This window comes from Epinephelus lanceolatus, chromosome 14, assembly GCF_041903045.1.
Source record: "Epinephelus lanceolatus isolate andai-2023 chromosome 14, ASM4190304v1, whole genome shotgun sequence".
NCBI classification, from domain to species: domain Eukaryota; kingdom Metazoa; phylum Chordata; class Actinopteri; order Perciformes; family Serranidae; genus Epinephelus; species Epinephelus lanceolatus.
In genome coordinates, this window is record NC_135747.1 from 31,605,053 (window position 1) to 31,628,398 (window position 23,346).

General features: G+C 41.3%; 1 protein-coding gene across 1 annotated transcript in view; it reads left to right on the forward strand.

The window, feature by feature from the left end:
- clybl (citrate lyase beta like) overlaps nt 1–23,346 on the forward strand; it is a 93,374-nt gene that overhangs the window by 61,436 nt on the left and 8,592 nt on the right. The window contains exons 3-6 of the mRNA XM_033618092.2: nt 12,064–12,252; nt 16,784–16,885; nt 18,276–18,369; nt 19,215–19,382. Coding sequence (XP_033473983.2) covers nt 12,064–12,252; nt 16,784–16,885; nt 18,276–18,369; nt 19,215–19,382 — 553 coding nt within the window. The remainder of the gene's footprint in view (nt 1–12,063; nt 12,253–16,783; nt 16,886–18,275; nt 18,370–19,214; nt 19,383–23,346) is intronic.

Sequence of the window (23,346 nt, forward strand, 5' to 3'; positions counted from 1 at the left end):
GATTTAAAAACCCCCCGAGAGGCTTATAGAGGGAATCTCACCATATCAGCATTAAGAACATATATTAATAAGTCCATAGCAAAAAACAGACAAACAAATATAAAAACATGGAATCAAAAAGCACCTTGTTCACCTTATTAGCATCTTGGTCACATTAAGTGATTATGACACCAAGTTGAGAACCATCCTTAGAAGGCTCTTCCAAGACTTGGCACATTTTAAATGGTTGCAGTTGCTTCAATAACATTTATTCACATTTTAATTGACTTAATTGTGCATTTTGTGTATGGTTTTCTTCCTCTGTGGTGTGACAGAAGCCTTCATGTGATAGGACTGAGCAATATGAGCATTCATTGATAATGTGTCATCATTTTACAAAATGTATGATTTGTAGTTGTTTCCAAAAAGTAAAAAAGAATGTTATTGAAACCTTTTGTGTTTTTTTGATAAAACACAAACATACAGTTGAAACAGATATTTTTTATTCTTTAGATATATGATTATGATTTGAAATTACCCTTCAGCTAAGCTTCAGAGCTTGGTAATAAGGCCAAGTGTAAGTCAACTAGACACCCTGATAATAATCACAGTCTTGAAATCAGTTATTGATTTTAAGATCTAGTGTGTAGGATTTAGATGCATCCAGCAGTGAAGTTGCAGAGCTTTGTTTCTGTGGGCTCTGGCAGCACTAAACCCCTGAGCTTGCCTGAGAAGGACTAACTGTCTAACTGACCACTGTTTGTGGTGGAAACGCAAGGGTCTAGGTACCATGTCTGAAGGGTTACTTTTAGTTCCAAAAGTACCACACCGGAAGTGTTTGGTGGAAACAGGGCTAACAGCCTTAATAAAATGTAAACAGTTGACTTATATACAAAAATTCACCCCCGTACAGTTGTCATGACGGGGGGAATTAGCTATAGAGACGAAAACTGTTTCTAGTTCCAGGATGTAGACATGTTTGTTGCTGCTGTAAAGTCGGGCATTTTAACATGGGTGTCTATGGAGATTGACTCACTTTGCAAGCCAGTCTCAAGTGGCCATTTTAGGAGTTGCAGCTTTTGGCACTTGCGCTTTGGCTTCAATTTATCAGCTCTGGAGGTTGTATCATATGAATGCAACTACAAAGAAAAATCTACAGTGTTGCTAAATTGATGGGTTCCAAGACTGCATTTTGACCATTGCATTCTGCCTCTATTGGTCTCCACATGGACTGTTCACCTGCCACTCTAATGTGATCAGTTAATACTACTTAGACTACAAACGGACTACAAATTAAATCTTATCCTGACGTCAACAGATTCTGCATACATTAGCAGATGATTTGTTTATAGAAATTAAAATAAAGCTAATAGAGAGTGTTCAGCAAATTAAGCATAATTATTCTTGTTTGTTGTTGTGAGTAGTCTGGGCAAACATTAAATTGGGCAGACTTTATTGGTGCAGACAGCTGTACTGGGAGTTGCAAATGAGACATAAATCATTAACAAACTGTGATGCATAATCACCAATGAACAAAACTTCAAATAATTGTAATTATGCAGAGAATAGATAAGATATGTAAAGACACTGAATGATGAGCCTTACCTTCTCCATTTTTCCTGCAAAATAGATTGATAGCCTTGGGAATTAATTTTCCCAAAACATTGCAATGCAGCTTGTAATGAACTGTAACCAAAGAGCTGTAATGAGATCCTTTCATGGCTAATTAAAGTGAATAAATAGTGTGAAACAACTAGCTGTTCTTCCACCTCAGGCTGTCAGTTCTGACCAACAATGACAAGCAGGTTTCATGATTTACAAATTCCTCCCGCCTCTACCCTGCTAGTTATGTCTTGTTGTCTGCCCTGACAGGAAAGCGGATAACACAGTGTGCCTCCAACTGACAGAGTGAAGGCCTGAATCTCCTTCTGCTACGTCTCAGTTATCAATGTAGCCGTGAATTAGTCAGTCATCTCACTCCAGCTTTCTGGAGTGCAGCGTGCCACTTGTCAAAACCCATCCTCAATGACTTGAAGCCCACTAACACACACACGTGCCGCCGACATACACATACTGACAAAGACAGACGAACAAATGCGTACACAGTCACACTTCAGGCAGGCAGCCTTCACCTGCGATAGTCATACAGCTCATTTTAAATGGCATCGCGAGTTGCACAGCAGGATGCAAAACGCCAGCTCTCAAACGGTGAAAAAAAAAACAACAGAAAAACAAGTATGCTCATTGTGACTCATGATTTCCCACTCTCCTCAAACTAAACCGTATGTACATTCTCAATAAAAGACACAGCACTCCCCTGATTGAAGGCGCTATGTCAGTGATGACAGGAGTGTTCTACAAAAAGTACAAGTTGTTTTTGAGAATGCAGGCATTTTTGGAGAATTACACTGTCTTGTTAATGTTGTAAATGATCCTAATTCATGCCATTAGTCTTTTATGTGTTTTGTTCTTTCACGTGCTTTCACATGCTTGATACCCACAGTTGTAATGTCCTAGAAAACACATTCTACCACTGTTAAATGCCATTTCTAATGAACATTTCATGTCATGCCCATGGATTGATTAATAAATGGGCCTACAAAACCACTAAGAGCTGTGTAACAATTACAAAAAGATGCAAAAGAGCTGCAAAGAGACTCACAAAGCCTACAAAAAGCGGCAAAACAATCACAAAGGGACACAAAATGACTATCAAGAGACACAAAACAACTACAAAAAGATGCAAAGTGAGTACAAAAAGACACAAAACCACAGTGAGATGTGTTACAACTACAAAGAGACACAAAACAGCTGCAAAAAGACTCACAAAGCCTAGGAAAAGCAGCAAAACAATCACAAAGGGACACAAAAGAATTACAAAGAGATGTAAACAACTAAGAAAAAGGCTAATGGCAAGTACAAAGAGACTCAAAATGACCACCAAAAGAAACAAAACAACTATAAAATGACACAAAATAACAACAAAGAGATACAAAACTACAGAGAGTTGTGTAATGACTACAAAGAGACACAAAACAGTTGCAAAGAGAGTCACAAAGACTATGAAAGTGGCAAAACGATCACAAAGAAACTCAAAATGACCATGAAGAGACATGAAACAACTACAAAAAGACAAATTGACTACAAAGAGATGCATAACGACTATGAGGAGACGCACAACAGCTACAAAAAGAATCACAAGGGCTACAAAAAGTGGCAATACCATGAAGAGACACAGAATGACTACAAGGAGATGTATAACGATTACAAAGAGACACAAAACAGCTGCAAAGAGACTCACTAAGACTATGAAAAACAACCACAAAAGGATGTAAACAACAGAGAGACTCAAAATGACCAATAAGAGACACAAAACATCTACAAAATGACACAAGATGACTAGAAAGAGACACAAAACAGTTGAAAAGAAATTAACAAAGACCATGAACATGGCAAAACAATCACAAAGGGACACAAAATGACTACAAAAATGTAAGCAGCAAAATGGAGACGATAAGCTGCTACAAAGAGACTCAAAATGACCACTAAGAGACACAAAACAATTATATAAAGATGCCAAATATCTACAAAAATACACAAAACCACAGAGAGATGTGTAATGACTACAGAGCGATGTAAACAAATTCAGAGAAACTCAAAATGACCAATAAGAGACACAAAACAATAAAAAAAGACACAAAATGTCCTACAAAAAGACAAAACCACAGAGAGTTGTGTAATGACTACAAAGAGATGCAAAACCACTACAGAGAGACTCACAAACGCTACGAAAAGTGGCAGTATCATAAAGGGACACAAAATGACTACAAAAAGACGCAAAACTGCTGCAAAGAGACTCACAAAGACGACCGAAATGTGCAAAACAACCACAAAGGGACACTTAAGAACTACGAAGAGATGTAAACAACCACTAAGAGACACAAAACAGCAACAAAAAGACACAAAACGACTACAAAGAGTCACAAAACCACAGAGAGATGTGTAATGACTACAAAGAGATGCAAAACAGCTACAAAGGGACTCACAAAAGCTACACAAATGGACACAAAACAACTATAAAGAGATGTAAACAACCACAAAGACACTCAAAACATCCACTAAGAGACACAAAACAACTACAAAAAGACACTAAATGATTACAAGGAGACACAAAACCACAGAGAGTTGTGTGACGACTACAAAGAGACACAAAACCACAGAGTTGTGTGACGACTACAAAGAGACACAAAACCACAGAGAGTTGTGTGACGACTACAAAGAGACACAAAACCACAGAGAGTTGTGTGACGACTACAAAGAGACACAATACAGTTGCAAAAAGACTCTCAAAGACTACAAAAAGTGGCAAATCAATCACAAAGGGACACAAAATGGCTACTGAGATGTAAATAACTACAAAGAGCCTGAAGGCAACTACAAAGAGACACTAAATGACTACTAAGTGACACAAAACAGTTGCAAAGAGAGTCACAAAGACTACAAAAAGTGGCAAAACAATCACAAAGGGACTTAAAATGACCACTAAGAGACACAAAACAACCACAAAAAGAAGCATACAGAGTACAGAAAGATATAAAACCATAGAGAGATGTGTAACGACTACAGAGAGATGCAAAACAAACAAAAGAAAGAGACCAAACAACCAAAGAGTCTGTCTGTCTTGCTCCCGTGTATGAGAGATGGCGGGGCCTTCTTGATGTTTGTGCCCAGGGGCCCATTGTCTGATAATCCGTCCATGGTCAAGCAGAACTTTTTACCTGTCCTCATTTCCATCCAGTATATACAGTAAGAACCACTGCCCTGAGATCTAACTGAAATTGAATGAAGGGACAGAGAGCAAGTCTACACCCCAAGTCTGTCGATGTTTGACGTTGCTTGTTTCAAGCTGCATGAAGGCAGCGCTGGTCATCCATGATCTGATGCTGGAGAGGAAGGCCGTCCCGCTGTGGACTGTACACACATCAGTTTGGACGCTCCAGTCTGATGTGGTGTCTACAAGGCGGTAGCCATGCTGTGTCACGTATACACAGCACTCCGTAGGATCCTGAGCGTCAAGGCTCAGGCTGTGTGTTAAGGAGCTGACCTCGCTCTTTGGAAGGTCAGCTTCTCTGCACTTGAAAAGCTTCTCGCGCGTATCTATGCATTCTACGGCCCTGCCTGCCTGGCCGACCGCTCGCCTGCCTGCCTGCGTGTGTGTCAGCTTCTAATGATGAGGATGATGGAAGGAATCAAAGAGGAGATGGAGCTGACGTCGGGGCGAGCTCTCCATGGGACACCAGGTGATTGGGGAGGGAGCTTTGAAGCAACTTGTTGGATGGCTGTCCATTAATGTAAAATATCTCCTTTTCAAAGGGCTTTATTCAAGCTCGGAGTAGCGGAGCCCATAGGGGTCAAGGTGTCTGGCGGAATAATATCTTTCTCTCTCTTTACAGAAAAAAGGAGATAAAAGAAAGGATAGTACACAGTGACCTGGCCTTCTCTTAGCCATTCCTGGCGTCATGGTTTCAGAAATACCGTCGCAAAAGAAGAAAAGTGCAGGAGACAATCCTTGCAATGAGCGGTCTCTGCTTACATTAAAAGAATTTTATACATGCAGGCTGCTAGTATATCAGGCTGAGGTTAGAGTGGGAGTCTCAGTGCTCTCCAGTCTATTTGATCTGTGAATGTTATAAACCATGCTTTTTGATCATCTCTGGATCACTATTTATTTAGTTTGGTCAGGGATCAATGTGACTCCTGGCATTACGAGGCAGCCAGCGGTTCTCACAGATCAATTTTCTCCAGTCACCATGAACTTGGGAGGGACAGACAGAATTTAATCCACCAAGTAGCAGGTTTATGAAGAGTGAATTATGGCTGCGTAAATCGCCCCATCCGTTTTAAGTTACCACGCTACGGTTACGGGTCTATCTTGGCTTGTAAGAGAGAGTAACAGAGAGGTTACAGCAAAACTTAGTCAAAGATCACAGTGCTCTCATCATATGGTGTGACAATCCCTCTTGTCTCATTCAATGAGGCAAAAGGCAGACATAGACGACGCGCAGCAGTCCAAGCCCGCTCATGACCCCTATTAAATCCGAGCAAATCTTTGATATGTACTTTGATACCATATTTTATTGATACTGGAGGGGTGTTCATGATATCAAGTGCAGTTCTGCATTCCAGGAGATCAGAGCGAGGGCTGTTTTGTCTCAGAAGCCGTCCCATGACCCTTGAGGGGTCCCCATAAGCTCTCGTACAACTGAACCAGGGTTGACTCTAGTCCACTTTAGTTTTTACAAGAGATTGTGATGTATGGGCTCTCCATGTTATATCTGTCTACAGTTTCTCTTTCATGCTCATTGTGATAATTCAGTGATGGCTCTACTAATGATCAGCCCTTTTTAGATGTTCCTCTCAGATATTTTTTGCATCACGTAGCATGATGCCACATTTGCAACCACCAGCAGTCAGTGGTGCAGTATTTTAATTATCCATGTTTCATTTCATGAATAAGCATCTCCTAAACCCCTCTGGTACATCTAGTAATCGGTTTTAGTTTGAGAGTATTTTTATTGCTCTGTGGCTGGAGACATTATGTTTTTGGTTTGAATGTCCATCTATCTGTCCCATTCTCGTGAACACAATATCTCACCCTGAGGGAATCTCCTTAAATTTGGCACAAACGTCCATTTGGAGTTAATGATGAATTGATTAGACCTTAGTTGTTGTAGTTCAAGGTCACTGTGACCTCTGACGTTTCTCGTGAACCCAGTAGCTCAAGAATAGTGTGAGGGAATTTCTTTAAATTTGGCAAAAAGGTCTACTTGGACTCAACAATAATTTCATTCATTTTTGGTGGTCAGAGGTCAAAGTCATTGTGACCTTGCATTTGTTTCATTCTGGTGAATGCGATATCTCAAGAAGGCCATGAGGAAATTTCTTTAAATTTGGTACAAACTTCCATTTGGAGTCATCAATAAACTGATTAGACCTTAGTTGTTCTAGGTCAAGATCATTGTGACCTTTTTGTTTGATTCTCGTTAATACAATATCTAAATAAAGCGTGGAGAAAGTTTCTTTAGATTTGGCACAAACATCCATTTGGAGTCAACGATTAACTGATTACACTTAAGTTGTCAAAGGTCAAGGTCATTGTGTCCTCCTCCATCTCGTTCTAGTGAACATGATATCTCAAGAACACTGTGAGGAAACATCTTAAAATTTGGCACAGTTGTTTACTTGGACTATACAATTATTTGATTCGATTTTAGTGGTCAGAGGTTAAAGTCACTGCGGTGCCTGGTTTCTTTCATTCTGGTGAATGTGATATCTCAATAAGGCTTGTGAGGGATTTTCTTTCAGTTTGGCAAAAACATCCACTTGGACTCAGCAATTACTTGATTAGATTTTGTTAGTCAAAGCTCAAGGTCACTTGACTTCATGTTTGTTTTATTCTGGTGATTGCAATATCTCAAAGTATCTTTAGGTAAGTTCTTCAAATTTGGCACAAAGGTCCACTTGGAGTCAATAATAAACTGATTAGATTGTAGTTGTCACAGGTAAAGGTCATGGTTACTGTGACCTCTTTCATTTTATTCTTATGAACCCAGTATCTCAAGAAAACCCTGCGGGAATTTCTTCAAATTTGGCACAAACTTGCGCAATTATGCAATAAGATTTTGGTGGTCAGACTGGAAGAATCTCGTTTAATCTGGACAGACAGTCTCAAAACTTATAAGAGGGGCCTCCGCAATGCCAGAGCAAACTATTACTCAGCATTAATAGAAGAAAACAAGAACAACCCCAGGTTTCTTTTCAGCACTGTAGCCAGGCTGACTGAGAGTCAAAGCTCTATTGAGCCTTGTATTCCTTTAGCCCTTAGCAGTAATGATTTTATGAGCTTTTTTAATGACAAAATTCTAACTATTAGAGGCAAAATTCATGACCTCCTGTCCTCAGATAGTACCTATCTAACCTCAAACACAGCTGTAAGACCTAATATATATTTAGATTGCTTCTCCCCAATTTCTCTTCAAGAATTGACCGCAGTGATTTCTTCATCTAAATCATCGACGTGTCTCTTAGACCCCATCCCAACTAGGCTACTTAAGGAGGTCTTTCCTTTAACACTCATATATTAGATATGATCAATATATCCTTATTAACAGGCTATGTACCACAGTCTTTTAAGGTAGCTGTAATTAAACCTCTACTAAAAAAGCCCACCCTGGATCCAGAGGTGTTAGCCAACTATAGACCAATATCTAATCTTCCCTTTATGTCAAAGATCCTTGAGAAAGTAGTCGCAGACCAGCTGTGTGATTTTCTCCAGGATAATAATTTATTTGAGGAATTTTAGTCAGGATTTAGAGTGCATCATAGCACTGAGACAGCTCTAGTTAAAATTACAAATGACCTTCTGATTGCTTCAGACAAAGGACTCGTCTCTGTTCTTGTTTTATTAGATCTTAGTGCGGCGTTTGACACAATTGACCATCAAATTCTACTGCAGAGACTGGATCACTTAATTGGCCTAAAAGGTTCAGCACTAAGCTGGTTTAAATCTTATTTATCTGATCGTTTTCAATTTGTTGACGTTCGTAATGAATCATCCTTACGTACCAAGGTTTGTTTTGGAGTTCCGCAAGGTTCTGTGCTCGGACCAATCCTATTTACTCTATATATGCTTCCTTTAGGCAACATCATTAGAAATCACTCTATAAATTTCCATTGTTATGCGGATGATACACAGTTGTATTTATCGATGAAGCCAGAAGAAAGTAATCAATTAACTAAACTCCATAACTGCCTTAAAGACATAAAAAATTGGATGAGCACCAATTTCATGATGTTAAATTCTGACAAAACTGAAGTTATTGTTCTTGGCCCCAAACAACTCAGAGACTCTTTATCTGATGACATAGTTTCTCTAGATGGCATTGCTCTGGCCTCTAGCACTACCGTAAGAAACCTCGGAGTAATATTTGATCAAGATTTGTCTTTTAATTCTCATTTAAAGCAAACCTCACGGACTGCATTTTTTCATCTGCGTAATATTGCGAAAATTAGGCCTATCCTGACCCGAAAAGATGCAGAAAAATTGGTCCACGCTTTTGTTACCTCAAGGCTGGATTACTGTAACTCTCTATTATCAGGTAGCTCTAGTAAGTCCTTAAAAACTCTCCAGCTAATTCAGAATGCAGCAGCACGTGTACTAACAGGAACTAAGAAACGAGATCATATTTCTCCTGTTTTAGCTTCTCTGCACTGGCTCCCTGTAAAATCCAGAATTGAATTTAAAATCCTACTGTTAACTTATAAAGCTCTAAATGGTCAAGCTCCGTCATACCTTAGAGAGCTCATAGTGCCATATTATCCCACCAGAACACTGCACTCTGAGAACGCAGGGTTACTCGTGGTCCCTAAAGTCTCCAAAAGCAGATCAGGAGCCAGAGCCTTCAGCTATCAGGCTCCTCTCCTGTGGAATCATCTTCCTGTTACGGTCTGGGAGGCAGACACCGTCTCCACATTTAAGACTAGACTTAAGACTTTCCTCTTTGATAAAGCTTATAGATAGGGCTGGCTCAGGCTTGCCCTGTACCAGCCCCTGGTTAGGCTGACTTAGGCCTAGTCTGCCGGAGGACCCCCCTATAATACACCGGGCTCCTTCTCTCTCTCTCTCTCTCTCTCTCTCTCTCTCATCCTATTACTGCATCTTGCTAACTCGGCCATTCTGGATGTCACTAACTCGGCTTCTTCTCTGGAGCCTTTGTGCTCCACTGTCTCTCAGATTAACTCATACCGCAGCGGTGCCTGGACAGCGTGACGTGTGTGGTTGTGCTGCTGCCGTGGTCCTGCCAGATGCCTCCTGCTGCTGCTGCCATCATTAGTCATTAGTCATACTTGTACTGTTATTATACACATATGACTATTGTCACACAAGTATACTGTCAGATATTAATACATACTTTCAACATATTGTACCACAGTAGCCAGAACTATAACTATAATATTATTACTTTCATTAATGTTGTTGTAAGCTACTGTCATTACCTGTATCTCTCTCTCTCTCTCTCTCTCTCTCTCTCTCTCTCTCTCTCTCTCTCTCTCTCTCTCTCTCTGTCTCATTGTGTCACATGGATTACTGTTAATTTATTATGCTGATCTGTTCTGTACGACATCTATTGCACGTCTGTCCGTCCTGGAAGAGGGATCCCTCCTCAGTTGCTCTTCCTGAGGTTTCTACCGTTTTTTTTGGGGAGTTTTTCCTTATCCGCTGCGAGGGTCTTAAGGACAGAGGGATGTCGTATGCTGTAAAGCCCTGTGAGGCAAATTGTGATTTGTGATATTGGGCTTTATAAATAAAATTGATTGATTGATTGATTGGTCAAAGATCAAGGTCACTTCACGTTTGCTTCATTCTTGTGAAGGCGATATTTCAAGAAGGCTGAAGGGAATTTCTTCAAATTTGGCACAAATGTCCACCAATGTTAACAATGAAGTGATTAGACTTTTATTGTCACAGGTAAAGGTCAAGGCCACTGTGACCTCTTTCATTTCTTTCTCGTGAACCCAGTATCACAAGAACACTGTGAGGGAATTTCTTAAAATTTGCCACAAACATCCAGCAATTACTTGAGTAGATTTTGGAGGTCAAAGGTCAGTGTCACTTGGCCTTGCATTTGTTTATTCTGGTGAATGCAATTCAACCATTAATTATGACAAGATTTCACTTAAATGCCTAATATAATTAAGTGATGAAGTGGAGACATTTTCTACCCAAAAGGTCAGAGGTCAACTGCACTGTGACAGCATAATATTCTGCATAAAACACTTTTGTGGCCATTATTCAGCATCATAACTCAAACAGAAGGGGAGAGATTTGGTCGTATGTTAAATTGGTTACATCAATCTTGGGTGCCCACCTTTAAACTGTGCTGATCATGTAGATCTTTGCTGTCAGGTTAAAGATGTGTGTGAAGCATCCATGTAATTCTAGTTTTCTTTTGAGAAAGTTTTTAGTAGTATAAGTGGAAACAGGAGAAAAAAAAATCCCAATCTGAGCATCTCCACAACACTCTCTCTCTCTCTCTCTCTCTCTCTCTCTCTCTCTCTCTCTCTCTCTCTCTCTCTCTCTCTCTCTCTCTCTCTCTCACTCACACACACACACTCACACACACACACTCACACTCACGCACACACACACACACACACACACACACACACACACACAAGCACTCAACGGCTCCAGCCTCTGATCTGACCTGACAACTCCTAAGCTACCATTTCCTCATGCTGCTTAACTCGGACCACATTTCTCCCAGAGAGCCTCTCTCCTCTCTCCAGCCGGACTTCTCTCCCCATTCTGTCCCTCCTTCTCTCTGCTCCCGTAGCCCAGCATCTGGTTTGAATATAGCGGCGTGTGCTACTGTGTTACTGATAGAAGTTGGGACTGTATGGCTTCTCTTTGATTTTTCCATCCTCCTTGTCTCTCTTCCTGCTCAGCTCACACAATGCCTGCATTGAGAGGGAGCAAAGTTTGAGCGGGCAGCGTCTGTTTTGTTGATTGTTGGCACACTGTATGAATATGTATATGTATAAACTGCAGTTAAGGGCAAGTGCAGGTGTGCTGCGTTATTGTATTATTATTTTTATATATGTTGATGTTTCAACTTGATATTATTTATTCCAGATTGGTGTATGCTTTGTTCCATCACCTACTATGATCACACTTTATTTATGTCTGTAATGCGTTGCCTATTTTAGCAATCATGCTTAATAGTCAATATAATTTATGTAGCCACATTTCCTTGGGGGAAATTGGACTTTTATTGCATTCTTAAACATTTTCTCCAGCACTTTTTTTAGTGAATGGAACTGACTTACATCTATGCATTTTTTTAAATGTGGAGTTGAGCAATAACAAGTCACCAGTTTTCAACCTCTCTGTAGCACATGGTAGCATTTTTCTAGTATATTTTTGGGGTGTCGTCTCTCATAATGATTATGCTACTTTTGAAAATGTTATGCATCATGTGCAATAATTCTGATTTCTGTCTGTTTTCTCTTCCTGTTCTGCAGACAGAGGCCAGGGAGACCATTCCTAAGATGTTAGCAGAACTGGACCTGGGCCGGACAGAGAAGTGTGTGAGGGTGAACTCGGTGTCCAGTGGCTTAGCTGAGGCTGACCTGCAGGTCATCCTGCAGGCTGAGGTTCTCCCTCCCGCCATCATGTTGCCCAAAGTGGAGGACACGCAGGAGGTGCAATGGGTAAGTTCCAAATATTGGCCCATGTTAAAAGAGCTCCTGTAGTTTTTTTTCTTAAGGATAAGGATGAACCACGTGTAGCCCACTTCCTGAAACAACAAAACAAAAGTTGCAACACATGCAAAAACCAAAACAAGGCTTAAAAAATACCCATGACTTTTCTCTCTCCTTCACCTCTGGGTGTCTTTTAAAAGAACACAGTGGTGCTCTTACACAAACTCATGAAGTAAGAGGAAACCGCGGGAATCTTCAAAGCAATCATAACAAACTTTTCCATTTCCCAGTAAAAGTGGGAATCGATCCCTGTGGCAGGGACTCAGGGACAGGCAGGGTGTTTTTCTTGGCCACTGCTCAAGAAACGGATGACATTTCTTCGGATTAGCTTCAGAAGCCCGATAGCTTTCTGTAACAACACGACAGTGCCTTCTGCCACCGCTGAACTTACTGGAAGCTGCCTCGAACAGAGTCATGTTGTGGCTAAGATTTAATTTAATCAGTCTTGAAGCACTGGGCCAGACAGGTATAATGAATAAAAAAGTTTATCCGTTATTTATGCACACTGTATTCGTGAATATTAAGTTGGAAGGCTGTCCTCTCAGTGGTGTATGAGGAAGACAAACTAATATCTAAAAGTCAAAAGCGTGAGAGTGCACATCCAGTTGCCTTTGGTACTTGATACATTTTACATTAAATATTCCAAGCGTTTGCACTCTCACAGTGGATATTAATAAAGGCACACGTGAAACAACAAATCCAAAATGATCGCCCACAATCTTTGTCCTTATAAATTGTAATTTGTTCTGTATGAACTGGCCCCGCGGCCTAGCGTTGAGTTAAGAGGTGTTTGTCTGAGCTTGGCCATCCCTCTGGCTTTCTATAAAGGGGCGCTGTACGGATGTCAGGTCCCAAAAGGTCAAGAGACAGTGACATCATTAATGCGGGCCTTTCTGATCAGCTCCATATGGTTCGCTTACCAGGAGGAACTGGGTTACTGTCTGCTTGCTTCACCGTTTGTGTCCGAATACAGTTCAGAGGTGCTGGGTTGGGGCACTTTTCCCTGAAAATTTGTCACGGCTCGCGGTATTTTTATTTCATTTTACTTTTAACTCTCTCTTTGCACACACTTTTATATGCTTAAAAGTTTACTTAAGCATTTTTGAACTGGCTGATAGAGAGAGAGAAGTGAAAGGAGGGTGTGTAGTGAGGCTTTTCCCTCAGTGTTACTAGGCTGTACACTCGTGTTGGGGCAGGAGCAGGAAGTTTTTAACTAGTGGTTTTAATTAGAACACATCTATTTCCTGCTGCCCTTTCTTTCTTTCTTCCAAGTATAATTGCTGACAGGTGTTCACTAATTCTCTCCCTCAGCTCAGCCGTTTCTCCCTTTGCTACTTTTCCTCACTTAAGTCAATTTTATTCCGCATTAATTTCCTTTTTTTTTTTGCCAGCCTGTTATTATTATGCTGAAAATCACGGCCCGTTGAGAGCTATAAAATGATTATATAATCGCCTGCTTATGCTTTTTTTTTTTAATTTTTCTTTTCATAAAGACGCTGTAAATCTGTTTGCATGTGGGAATAACAGGGTGTTTCTGCATCAGCAGGTGCATGCGTGTGCTTCTGGAGTGGTCACGTCTGTAGCTCTGGATTGGACCGTGATGCATTTGGTTTAATCTCATCTTTGTCCCTCAAAGTTTCTCCGTGTCTTCTTTACACATGCCTCTCTGTGCGTGCATTCACATGTCTGTGTGGTAAGCATGTGTCTGATTTTCTCCACTCGTGTAAGGCAGCGCAGTAAATCCCTCACTTGTTTATTTTTCTCCCCTTTTTTTATTGATATTAGCGCAGGAACCTCCAGACTGATTTGTCGCTAAAAGATGGACTTGCTTGTTTCCCTTTGTGTGGAAATCTTTAGCTCTGCCTTTCTCCTCTCCCCCGGCCCTTGTGTGACTGACAGGCCTTATTGGGCTATAACAGGCGTAACTCCCTCCCTTTGTCTGAGGACAATTCTCACACAGATTCGGAGCCGTGTGCATTCTTTGCCCGCCACACTATTTGGTGTGCACTGGGACCGAAAGAATCGCACCCTGTCCCGCTCCTCCTCCTCTACTCCTCCTCCTGTCCCCTCCCCTCATCCCTTTCTCCGCTTCCCCTCTGTGAAATGAACACTTCAGCAGGCCGGAAACATTTAATCTGGCCCCCTTTTGAAGAAAATTAATTGAAACTTGTCCCACTATAGCCTCCTTTCTCTAGCTCCATCTCTCCCTCCTTCTCTTTTCATGATTGGATGGTGAAATTGTCAGAGGGCTTGTTTGTAGCGTGGCTTTGAATGGCAAGAAGAGGTGTTATTTCTTCTTTTTTCTTTCCTTTACTTTTTTTTTCTCCAATTCAGTAGTGAATAACATCTTAAAGGGTCCTAGTTTTGAGAGCCATTGACAGCTAATGGCTGCTGTATGCGGCTGCGGAACAATAAACCAGCACTATAGTGGCTCTTATGCAGTGTAAATCAGGCCCTCAAAGTGTATAATAGCTGAAGAGGAGAATACAGCACAAGGACAGAAACATGTAATCAGAGAGGCGAGGAGGCTCTTTAGCGAGCGGTACCGCATTGAGCTGTCATTTGTTTTGCCTTCAGCAGGATCCAAACAGCCTGCCCGGCTCGCCGCGGCCTTGTTCGGGGGTTTGCGTGGCACGGTGTCACGGTGGTAATCTCTGTGTGTAATATCAGCTAGGTTTCCCCACAACGGGCCGTATCTATCTAGTTTCCTCTGTCACAGAAATAGGTTTATCTACACCCTCTTTTCACACTCCCTCTCGGACACCCCCCTCCACCCCTTCCTGTGTTTGCGAAGGAGGGGGGATATTATGCTAAGCCCCCAGCGTTAGTTTTTATGTTGCCATAGCAGCCTTGCTCCCACAGGGTTGTGACCTCAGATGATTACAGTACAAAGCCTATTGGGTCTTGAAAACCTCTTTGAAGATGAAAAGTCTTTGATGGTTTGTATTTATGCAAATCTCTCAGATATGATTTATCCAACTGAGATTGAATGGAGAGATGATTAAAATTGCCCCTATTTTTTGAAATCCTTCAATGGAGGCCCACTCTTTCAGTTTTCGAGAACAAGAGTGGTGAGTGCGAGCACGGGGGTTGTTTTGCTCTTCATTTAGAAAAATAGCAGTGCTGTACCTGAGGTTATTTATATCTGTCTTTTTCCTGGTGTGTCAAAGAGGGAGCGAGGAAAAAGGAGAGGAAGGGGGGACATGGAGTTAGACATTTCTACTCTGAGCTTTTGCGCCCTCTCCTTTTCTTTTTTTTTTCTTTTCTTTTTTTTTCTGACTGGCTTTGAAAGAAAATATCTGACGGAGGGGGCTTTTGTGTGTTTCCAGATGATAGATTTTGGAATTTGGGCTACCCCACTGGCAGTCCAGGGCTAGCTGTGAACTGGTCTGTTGGAAAAAATTGAAATGCTTTGGTCTTCAAAGACTTAAACTTGGTTTTAAAGCCCTACTTAGGTGAGCTTGCATATTAGCAGGAGTCGTGCAGAATAAAGGCCTCAGCAAAGTGTCACATCACACTCTGATTGTTGCTCCAGTCTCCCTGTTCCCTGCCATGGAGGGGGGACGCAAAACAGAATAATGTAGGAGTAAAACACACTCAAAGACATCCCAAATCTTGTTTCTTCTCCCTTTTTCGGGTATTTTGTTTCTTTTCTGGTTTTTGGCCGTGTGTATTCACGTGCACGTGCGCATTTACATGTGTGCGCACTCTCTCGGGGGAGCACATGCTGTAGTTTGCGCGAAGCCTGTGAAAGAAGGTAGAGCAGAAGAACTTCAGACGAAGGGGGAACCCTGGTGATAATGTAAAATATTTCATTTCACCCGCTTTTGTTGCTGCTCTCCCGTGCTCGCTCTCTCCGCCATTTGAACCCTTCATAGATGTTTCTCTGAGTAAGGACGGAAATGTGAGCAGTGCAGGTAATAAAGGTGTCAAGATTCATATCAAACGTGAGCTTTAACGTGTTAAGATTTCTTTTTTTCTCCGCTCTGTCTCTTACCCCACAGTGGATTTTAAAAGATATGTCATATCATTTATGTATTTTTACTGCTGAACTTTTGTTTCTCCTGGTTTTAAATTCACTCTGACTCCATAGCTCAACACAAGTTTCCTGTTTTTCTCGTTCATATAACCAATAATGCACTGATAAGTCCACTGAGGGTGGCAGCTGCAGAATAGCTGGAACTTGAACATGAACACAGCCCACTAAAACATAATTTTTCCTTAAAGATCTTCGCATATCACACACAAAATTGGAAATAGATTCAAGCTGATATCAGTCTGGGAAGTATTTTTACAGCAGCAAATGCTGTAAACAATATAGATGCTCCAAGAAAACACAAATGAATGTGACCACTGATGGGACAAAGTAGTGAGTACAAATTCATTTACTGTGATTGTTTTCGAGGTTTATTGCTTTCTATTTACAGAAGCAGTGGGTGCTGTTAATGAGTCGTGCATGCGATTGTCTCTGTGTGCTTAGTTTGTTGACAGATTTCAGCACAACTTGAAAGGACGGGCACTGACAGTACCCATTCGCTTGGTCACCTTTGTGGAAACCGCTGTGGGCCTGCTCAATTTTAAGGTAAATTACAAACAAAACTGCCTGCGTAAGACATTTTTGCTGTTTGTCCATTGTTCGCTTTAGATTAAAGACTGTGTCAGCGAGCGGAGCACTCCACGTGTCCAAAATGAAAGGGTTTCAAAGCTTTTCGGACAGTCTCTCAAAATGAGCCTTTTTTTTTTTTTTTTGATTTTCCTTTCTCTGTCTGTCTGCGTGCGTGTCTCTCTCTATCCCTCTCCAGACACGCTGACATTTTTTAATTAGAACTGTTTTAATATCATCATAGTGGAAAAGTTCTTAATGATATTTTGGCAAGCATCAAAGCGGTTCCTGTTATAGTACAGCGCGACCTTCAGCTACATGGGGAAAAGGGCATGGTTTTGGGCATTTGGGGAGAAACAAGCTGTCCTTCCTCCTTTTGATTTGTCTTTTGGTTCTCTACTCTAATTCTGCGACTGTGTTTGTGGTTGTCAGTGTGTACTTGTGTGTGTGTGTGTGTGTGTGTGTGTGTGTGTGTGTTTGGATGGCAGGGGGTGCCTCTGTGTGCTTTCTGGAGAACACCCTGTATCTTTTGCCCAGACTGAACCCCAGGTTACAAGCACGGAAAAACACACACCCAAAAAAAAACCCCACTGTGGCACAGCTAGTGGTGAAATTAATTTGGAGGCCGGCAAAAGCCAGGAGACACATTCTTATTGTTTCACGCTCTTCAACACACACAATCACATTCCAGATTTTTTTTTTTTTTTTTTTGCTCATTCGATAATAATAGTGGCTACTGGTTTTGTCTTGTTTTGACATTTTTTGATGCAGGTACCAATACGATACCTGACTTGTATGTCAGTGCCTCTCTTTACAAAGCATAAATTCCCTGCAAAATCTTCCTGTTTTTAAAATTTGATGAAATAAATGAACTTCTTCATGCATCAGTGTTTAACGCTGTCTTAACACAAAGAACTTTGCCTCAATAAAAAGGTCTGTAATGAGTGAAAATAGCATTTAAATCAGGAGATACATATAAAACATGGTCATGGAATAAGCAGCTGCAGCTTTCAGTGCTTGACAAGTTTAAAAATGTACAGCTTCAGCCCTTACTCGTACAGAAACGTTAGGAATGGTACTCAAAAAGTACCGATATGTACCGCTACAAGTACATTAATATCTGTCTGCATGGAAAGGAAGCTGCAATAATTGTTAGAGAGACTTTAGTCTGATGATGAGGCTGTTTTTGGTGCTTCTTCCCTGCATAAGGAAACTCAGGAATCCACAGTATTTGAACTACTGTCGAAACACTGGAGTATAATTAGATTTACTCAGCAGCATCCGTGCCAATATGTCCAACGTTTCTCTCCCTCTTTACACCTGTGCCACTTTAGTCAGCCCGTATTATACCAATATATATTCTCTCCAGGCGGTGTGCGAGGAAATCCGTCGGCTCGCTCCCAAGGCTGGTCTCCACCATGACGGCGTGGTGTTCGGCTCTGATGACTTCTGTGCCAGCATAGGTAGCTCTTACACCTTCACTTTCTCACACTTGGTTGGCAGCTCATGTTGAATTCTCTCTCCTCTTTTTCTGGATTTGTGGCGGACAACATTTGTTGTAAAATCTGACTGTCTCATGGGTCAGTCCTTTTCCTGTTTAAGTGAATGATTAAAGGACTGCAGGCAAAGTGGTATTTTATTGAAATGAAGAGATGATTTGTGGATGTGGGATGTGTGAATGATGGACAAAAATAACAAATGAGATATGGGTGAAGATGCACTTCCTCTACCAAGTCCATTATTTTCTGTATGACACCTAAGTAGCTATGATTACATGTAGCCTATGGCCACTTACCACAAGTAAAGACTGTTTAAATCGTTATCTATTCTCTGAAGTTTGATTGTAGTCATTTTAAATAAACTGTGGTTAGGTCTGTCATTTGTTACCTGACATCGTATGATTGGTCAGAATCTGCATATATGCGAGTGGGGTTTATTAGACCAGTGTCGCCGTATTATTCTGCATGGCCAAAAAAGGAAAGTGTGACAAGATGAGTGTGGACGTAGGTGGGAATGCCAGAGAGGAACTGGTGCCTAAAAAACAAGTCAGGCAGCTGGCAATATTATGGATACAGAGGAGATGATGTGGCACAAGCAGAGAACTGTACAAGTATGGGTCAAGAACTGAGCAGACTTTAATATCTCTTTTTGAACCACTGGGGCTGTCCTGGTTTCTGTCTCTCTGACTCTGTCATTCATCTCTTCATCACCCTCATCTACACTTTGTATTTCCTTGCTTATGTTCAAGAGATCTTAAATGTCTTGTGACCTACAAGATGTGTGTGAACCCCCACGTTTTGTTCTCCAGGTGCCACTCGTACCAAAGATGCCAGGGAGCTCCTATACGCGAGGCAGAAGGTGGTTGTGACCACCAAAGCGTTCGGGCTGCAGGCCATCGATCTGGTCTACATTGACTACAAAGATGTGGAGGGGCTGAGGCAGCAGGCCAGAGAGGGAGCTCTCATGGGCTTCACAGGTAAAGTTCCTGCTATAATGCACTGAAATCGGGGGTTAAAAACAGCACTTTGGCTCGTCGCCGATGCCATTTCTGTTTTTGTTGTTATTTATTCCCTATTTTGTACCAAGGAAACAAAGAAATATTCGTATTTAAAAACAAAATAAAAACTGTTTGAAGTCATTCAGCCATTCATTACTCTACATTTGAATGAGCACAAATTTAATCATACACATTTATAAAACAACCTTTAATATAACACATGAAAAACATATTTAAAAATGCTTCAAAAGCTTTTTACTATTTATAATATATTTTAATTCCCACTCTAATATCTAGTTTGTAATGCTGCGAAAACATTAAAAAAAAATTCTACCTCAATTTGTTGCCAAGAACTATGTTTTACACGACACGTCATGATATTGTTTCACCTTCGCCCAATACTCATTGTAACCAAATAGAGCTTGAACGCATCATAATGTAACTCTGATAGCTGCTAGCTCCCCCTTCGGCTGCTAATAGCTAACGTTAACCAGAATCCGAATCAGAGTCAGAGTCAGAGTGCCTTTTATTGTCATTGTATCATTAAAAAAACACAACAAAATTAGTGGTGCTACTCCTTTAAGATGTCGACAGTTAAAACCACATCTTCCATAGATTCAACCTCACATAAATAACGTGCGTCAATGAGAAGTTTACTGACTTTTCATCCTGAGGGTGTACTGGGAGAGATCTCTGTGTGTTGGGTGGAGAGCATGAAGCTCAGATACTGTCAGGTACATGTTCGCTATTGTCCCCAAGATGACGGAACGATGTTAGTCTCGAGTCCTGCTTTTTAGTCTGTGCAGAATTGATGTGAAACAACAGAAAAACATTGGCCACTGCCATTTATGGATGTCATATTAATAGGTTGATGCCAGTCAACAAAGCCAATGTCGGCTGATACTGATGTGCAGGTGTACAGAATCAGAATCCCATTAACTAAGGTCACTTGAAGTCTTGACCTCAACATGTCTGCCCCTCCCTGCATACCTCATGTTTTTGCAGTTGCTAATTTATATATTTAAAGTATATTTAACCAAGAAAAGCTTAATTCAATTCATTCAATAAAAAATAAATCTGAATCCCTGCATCCTAACAAATCAGGTCATCATATCTTAGATCACATAGAGACAAATAGTCGTTCAGAGCATCTACAACCTGATGCACCTTCCTCCAACTCCTTCAGTCTACTTTTAAAAACACTTAAAGAAAACGGCTCTAAGTGTTTTCACATCGTTCTCAGTTGTTGCCTTTTTATTCGTATCCCATATATGCTTCACTCCTCCCTGTGGCACAATAACGGACTTCCCTCAGCTTCCTCTTGCAGTCCAACATTTCAGTTTTCATCCCTCCTTCTCTCTGTTACTTTGCACTCTCCTTGCCTTCCATGCAATCATAGGATGTATGAGTGAGTTGACAATTGTTTTAAAATGTGATTTAAACCACAGTGGAAGGATGCGGACCATCTGGCTTTTCATTTGACATCAATATACTGGTATTGTTCATTGTAGCGAAGGCCTCACCTCCAAATGGCTGTGACGTCTGTGGTTTTGTAACCGGCTGCTTGTCTTTGTCTTTTTTTAGCACTTCAGGTGCTGCTGAATTGTGAACAACGCTGCTGTCCTTAAATGCTTTTCTGACATTTCTGTTCATGCCCACCATGAATGGCTGTTTGTCCGTGTGTGTGTGTGTGTGTGTGTGTGTGTGTGTGTGTGTGTGTGCGCGCATTCAGGTGTGTACCTGCCCGTGTACGAATGAGCGTGTGTGTGCAAGTATGATTAAAGGGAGTTAAAGTAGTGGTAGCATCTACTTTAACAGCGCTCTGTGTGTGTCTGTAGCCAGGCAACGCTTTCAGAATGTGTGTGTGTGTGTGTGTGTGAGTGTGTGTTAGTGTGTGTGTGTGCCCTGCAGACTGCGTGTAACAGACCACAGAAGGCAGGACAGTCTGTTCCAAAGTGGATATTCCAGTCATTCTTCCCTCGCTGCAGCAAATATATTTATTCTGGTATTTTCATCTTTTGAGTTCTGATTATTTCAAAACCTGACACACTTCCCACTGAGGTCCACGTAAATTGCGAGGGGGAAAAAAAAGAATTGAATCTTATAACACAATGTTTTATTTATGGGTTTGTCTTGAGTGTGATATTAGAGAATGAAACTCAACGTCAGCAATTAGTTTTTTTCTCCTGCGTTTCTTTCCAGTGTGAAAGCTGACGACACTTCTTTTTTTTTTTTGGCTCTGCGAAATAGTGAATCCCTGAGCACGTTCTCCGTGTCGCACTGGCCTCGAGACACATTACCTGCACTTCATATCATCAAATCATCTTGTAGGAGAGCTTCTTGCTGTCTCATACAGCAACTTATTTTCCAGATGACCTCATTTGGCACCTCTATTCTCTGGTGCTCCGTGCATGTGTGTGTGTGTTAGAGTTGTTCAGCTATAGCCACGTGCAAAGGTCTCCTTTTAAGATGATTTACACCTTTTTACGGAACAATTTAACATTTACTTTCAGGCCTACAGTGAAGTATTTAGACACTGCTCGTGCGTTATTTTCACCACAATAGTCCCTCAAATGTATGCACATATTATAAATACAATCATTTTAAATAGTTTGCATTTGTTTGAATCATAATGAATGATCTTTTTTAGCAAGCAATAATTGATAAAGAAAAGTTAGATGTTTAAATGCATTAAAAGCAGTATAAGCTAATGATGGAAGCAGCTGGTTGATGAAATAAATGGTCAGATTTGATATGGAACAGAACCATTCACAGCACTGGATTAGTGGCTTACAAGCCATGGGCACTCTGTATAATCTTAGTTAGTAGCTATTACTGGCCCGAGTGTGCTTAAGCAATAATACGGTGCAGCCAAAAGCCTCTACCTGTGCAGTAATTGACCTTGGCAGTACCTAAGCCGCATACAGCACCCATTAGCAGCGAGCACAGAACACACTGGTAAAACACAAACACCCGGTGCTTCTTACTGGTGCACAGGGCAGGAAGAAAATCTGCAGAACAGTGACAAGTATCAAATCTGTTGAAGAGGAAGGTCGTTAATTTTGATTTCATCGTGCAGCATCACCTCGTTTCATGTGCTGTAAACTACGTGTTGCTGCTAAGACTCAGTGATCCTTCTAAAAGTGTTTGCCTCCCAGAAATAGAAAACGGTTCCACAAAATACCCAGCTCTCAAGCACCGCATTTCACTTCCATCCCCGGGACCCTGCCCATCATTCGCCTGAGAGCACTTTGCTAAATAGCAATCCTCCAATGAGACGCCAGCACCACATGGCAGGCCGCGATTGGCTGCAGGGCATGAATGATGCATTTTAGGAGAACCAATGGGTTGTGACTGAGGGCACCTGAGTCACCCTGTCTGTTTCTTCGCTCTGTCATTCTCGTCTTGTCCTACGCAGACACACAGACACACACACACACACACACACACACACACAAAGAGTCACCCTCTTTGAGTGTATGTAAGCCTGCCAATTTCAGTGTGGAAACATGCTCCTGTCTTCAGCCCAGAAGTAAAACAGGTGGCAGAGGAGGGAATACAGACGCCTCTTGCCTCAATCCTTGTAGAATGCAACGTACCCACAAACGCGCACACGCACACACACACACAGACACAGGCTGTTACGTCGAAACAGCTCCACAATATTGGAATGAGATCCAAAACAACAACCCCTGGTGTTTAAAGGGACGGTTCATGCCAAACTCAAAAATACATATTTGTTCTCTTACCTGTAGTGCTGTTTATCAGTCTAGATTGTTTTGGTGTGAGTGTCAGAGTGTTGGAGATATCGGCTGTAGAGATGTCTGCCCTCTGTCAAATATAATGGAACCAAATGGCGCCTGGTTTATGGTGCTCAAAGTGCCAAAAAATTCATTTGAAATACTCAGCAGCAATGTCTCTTTCCAGAAATCATGACCTGTTT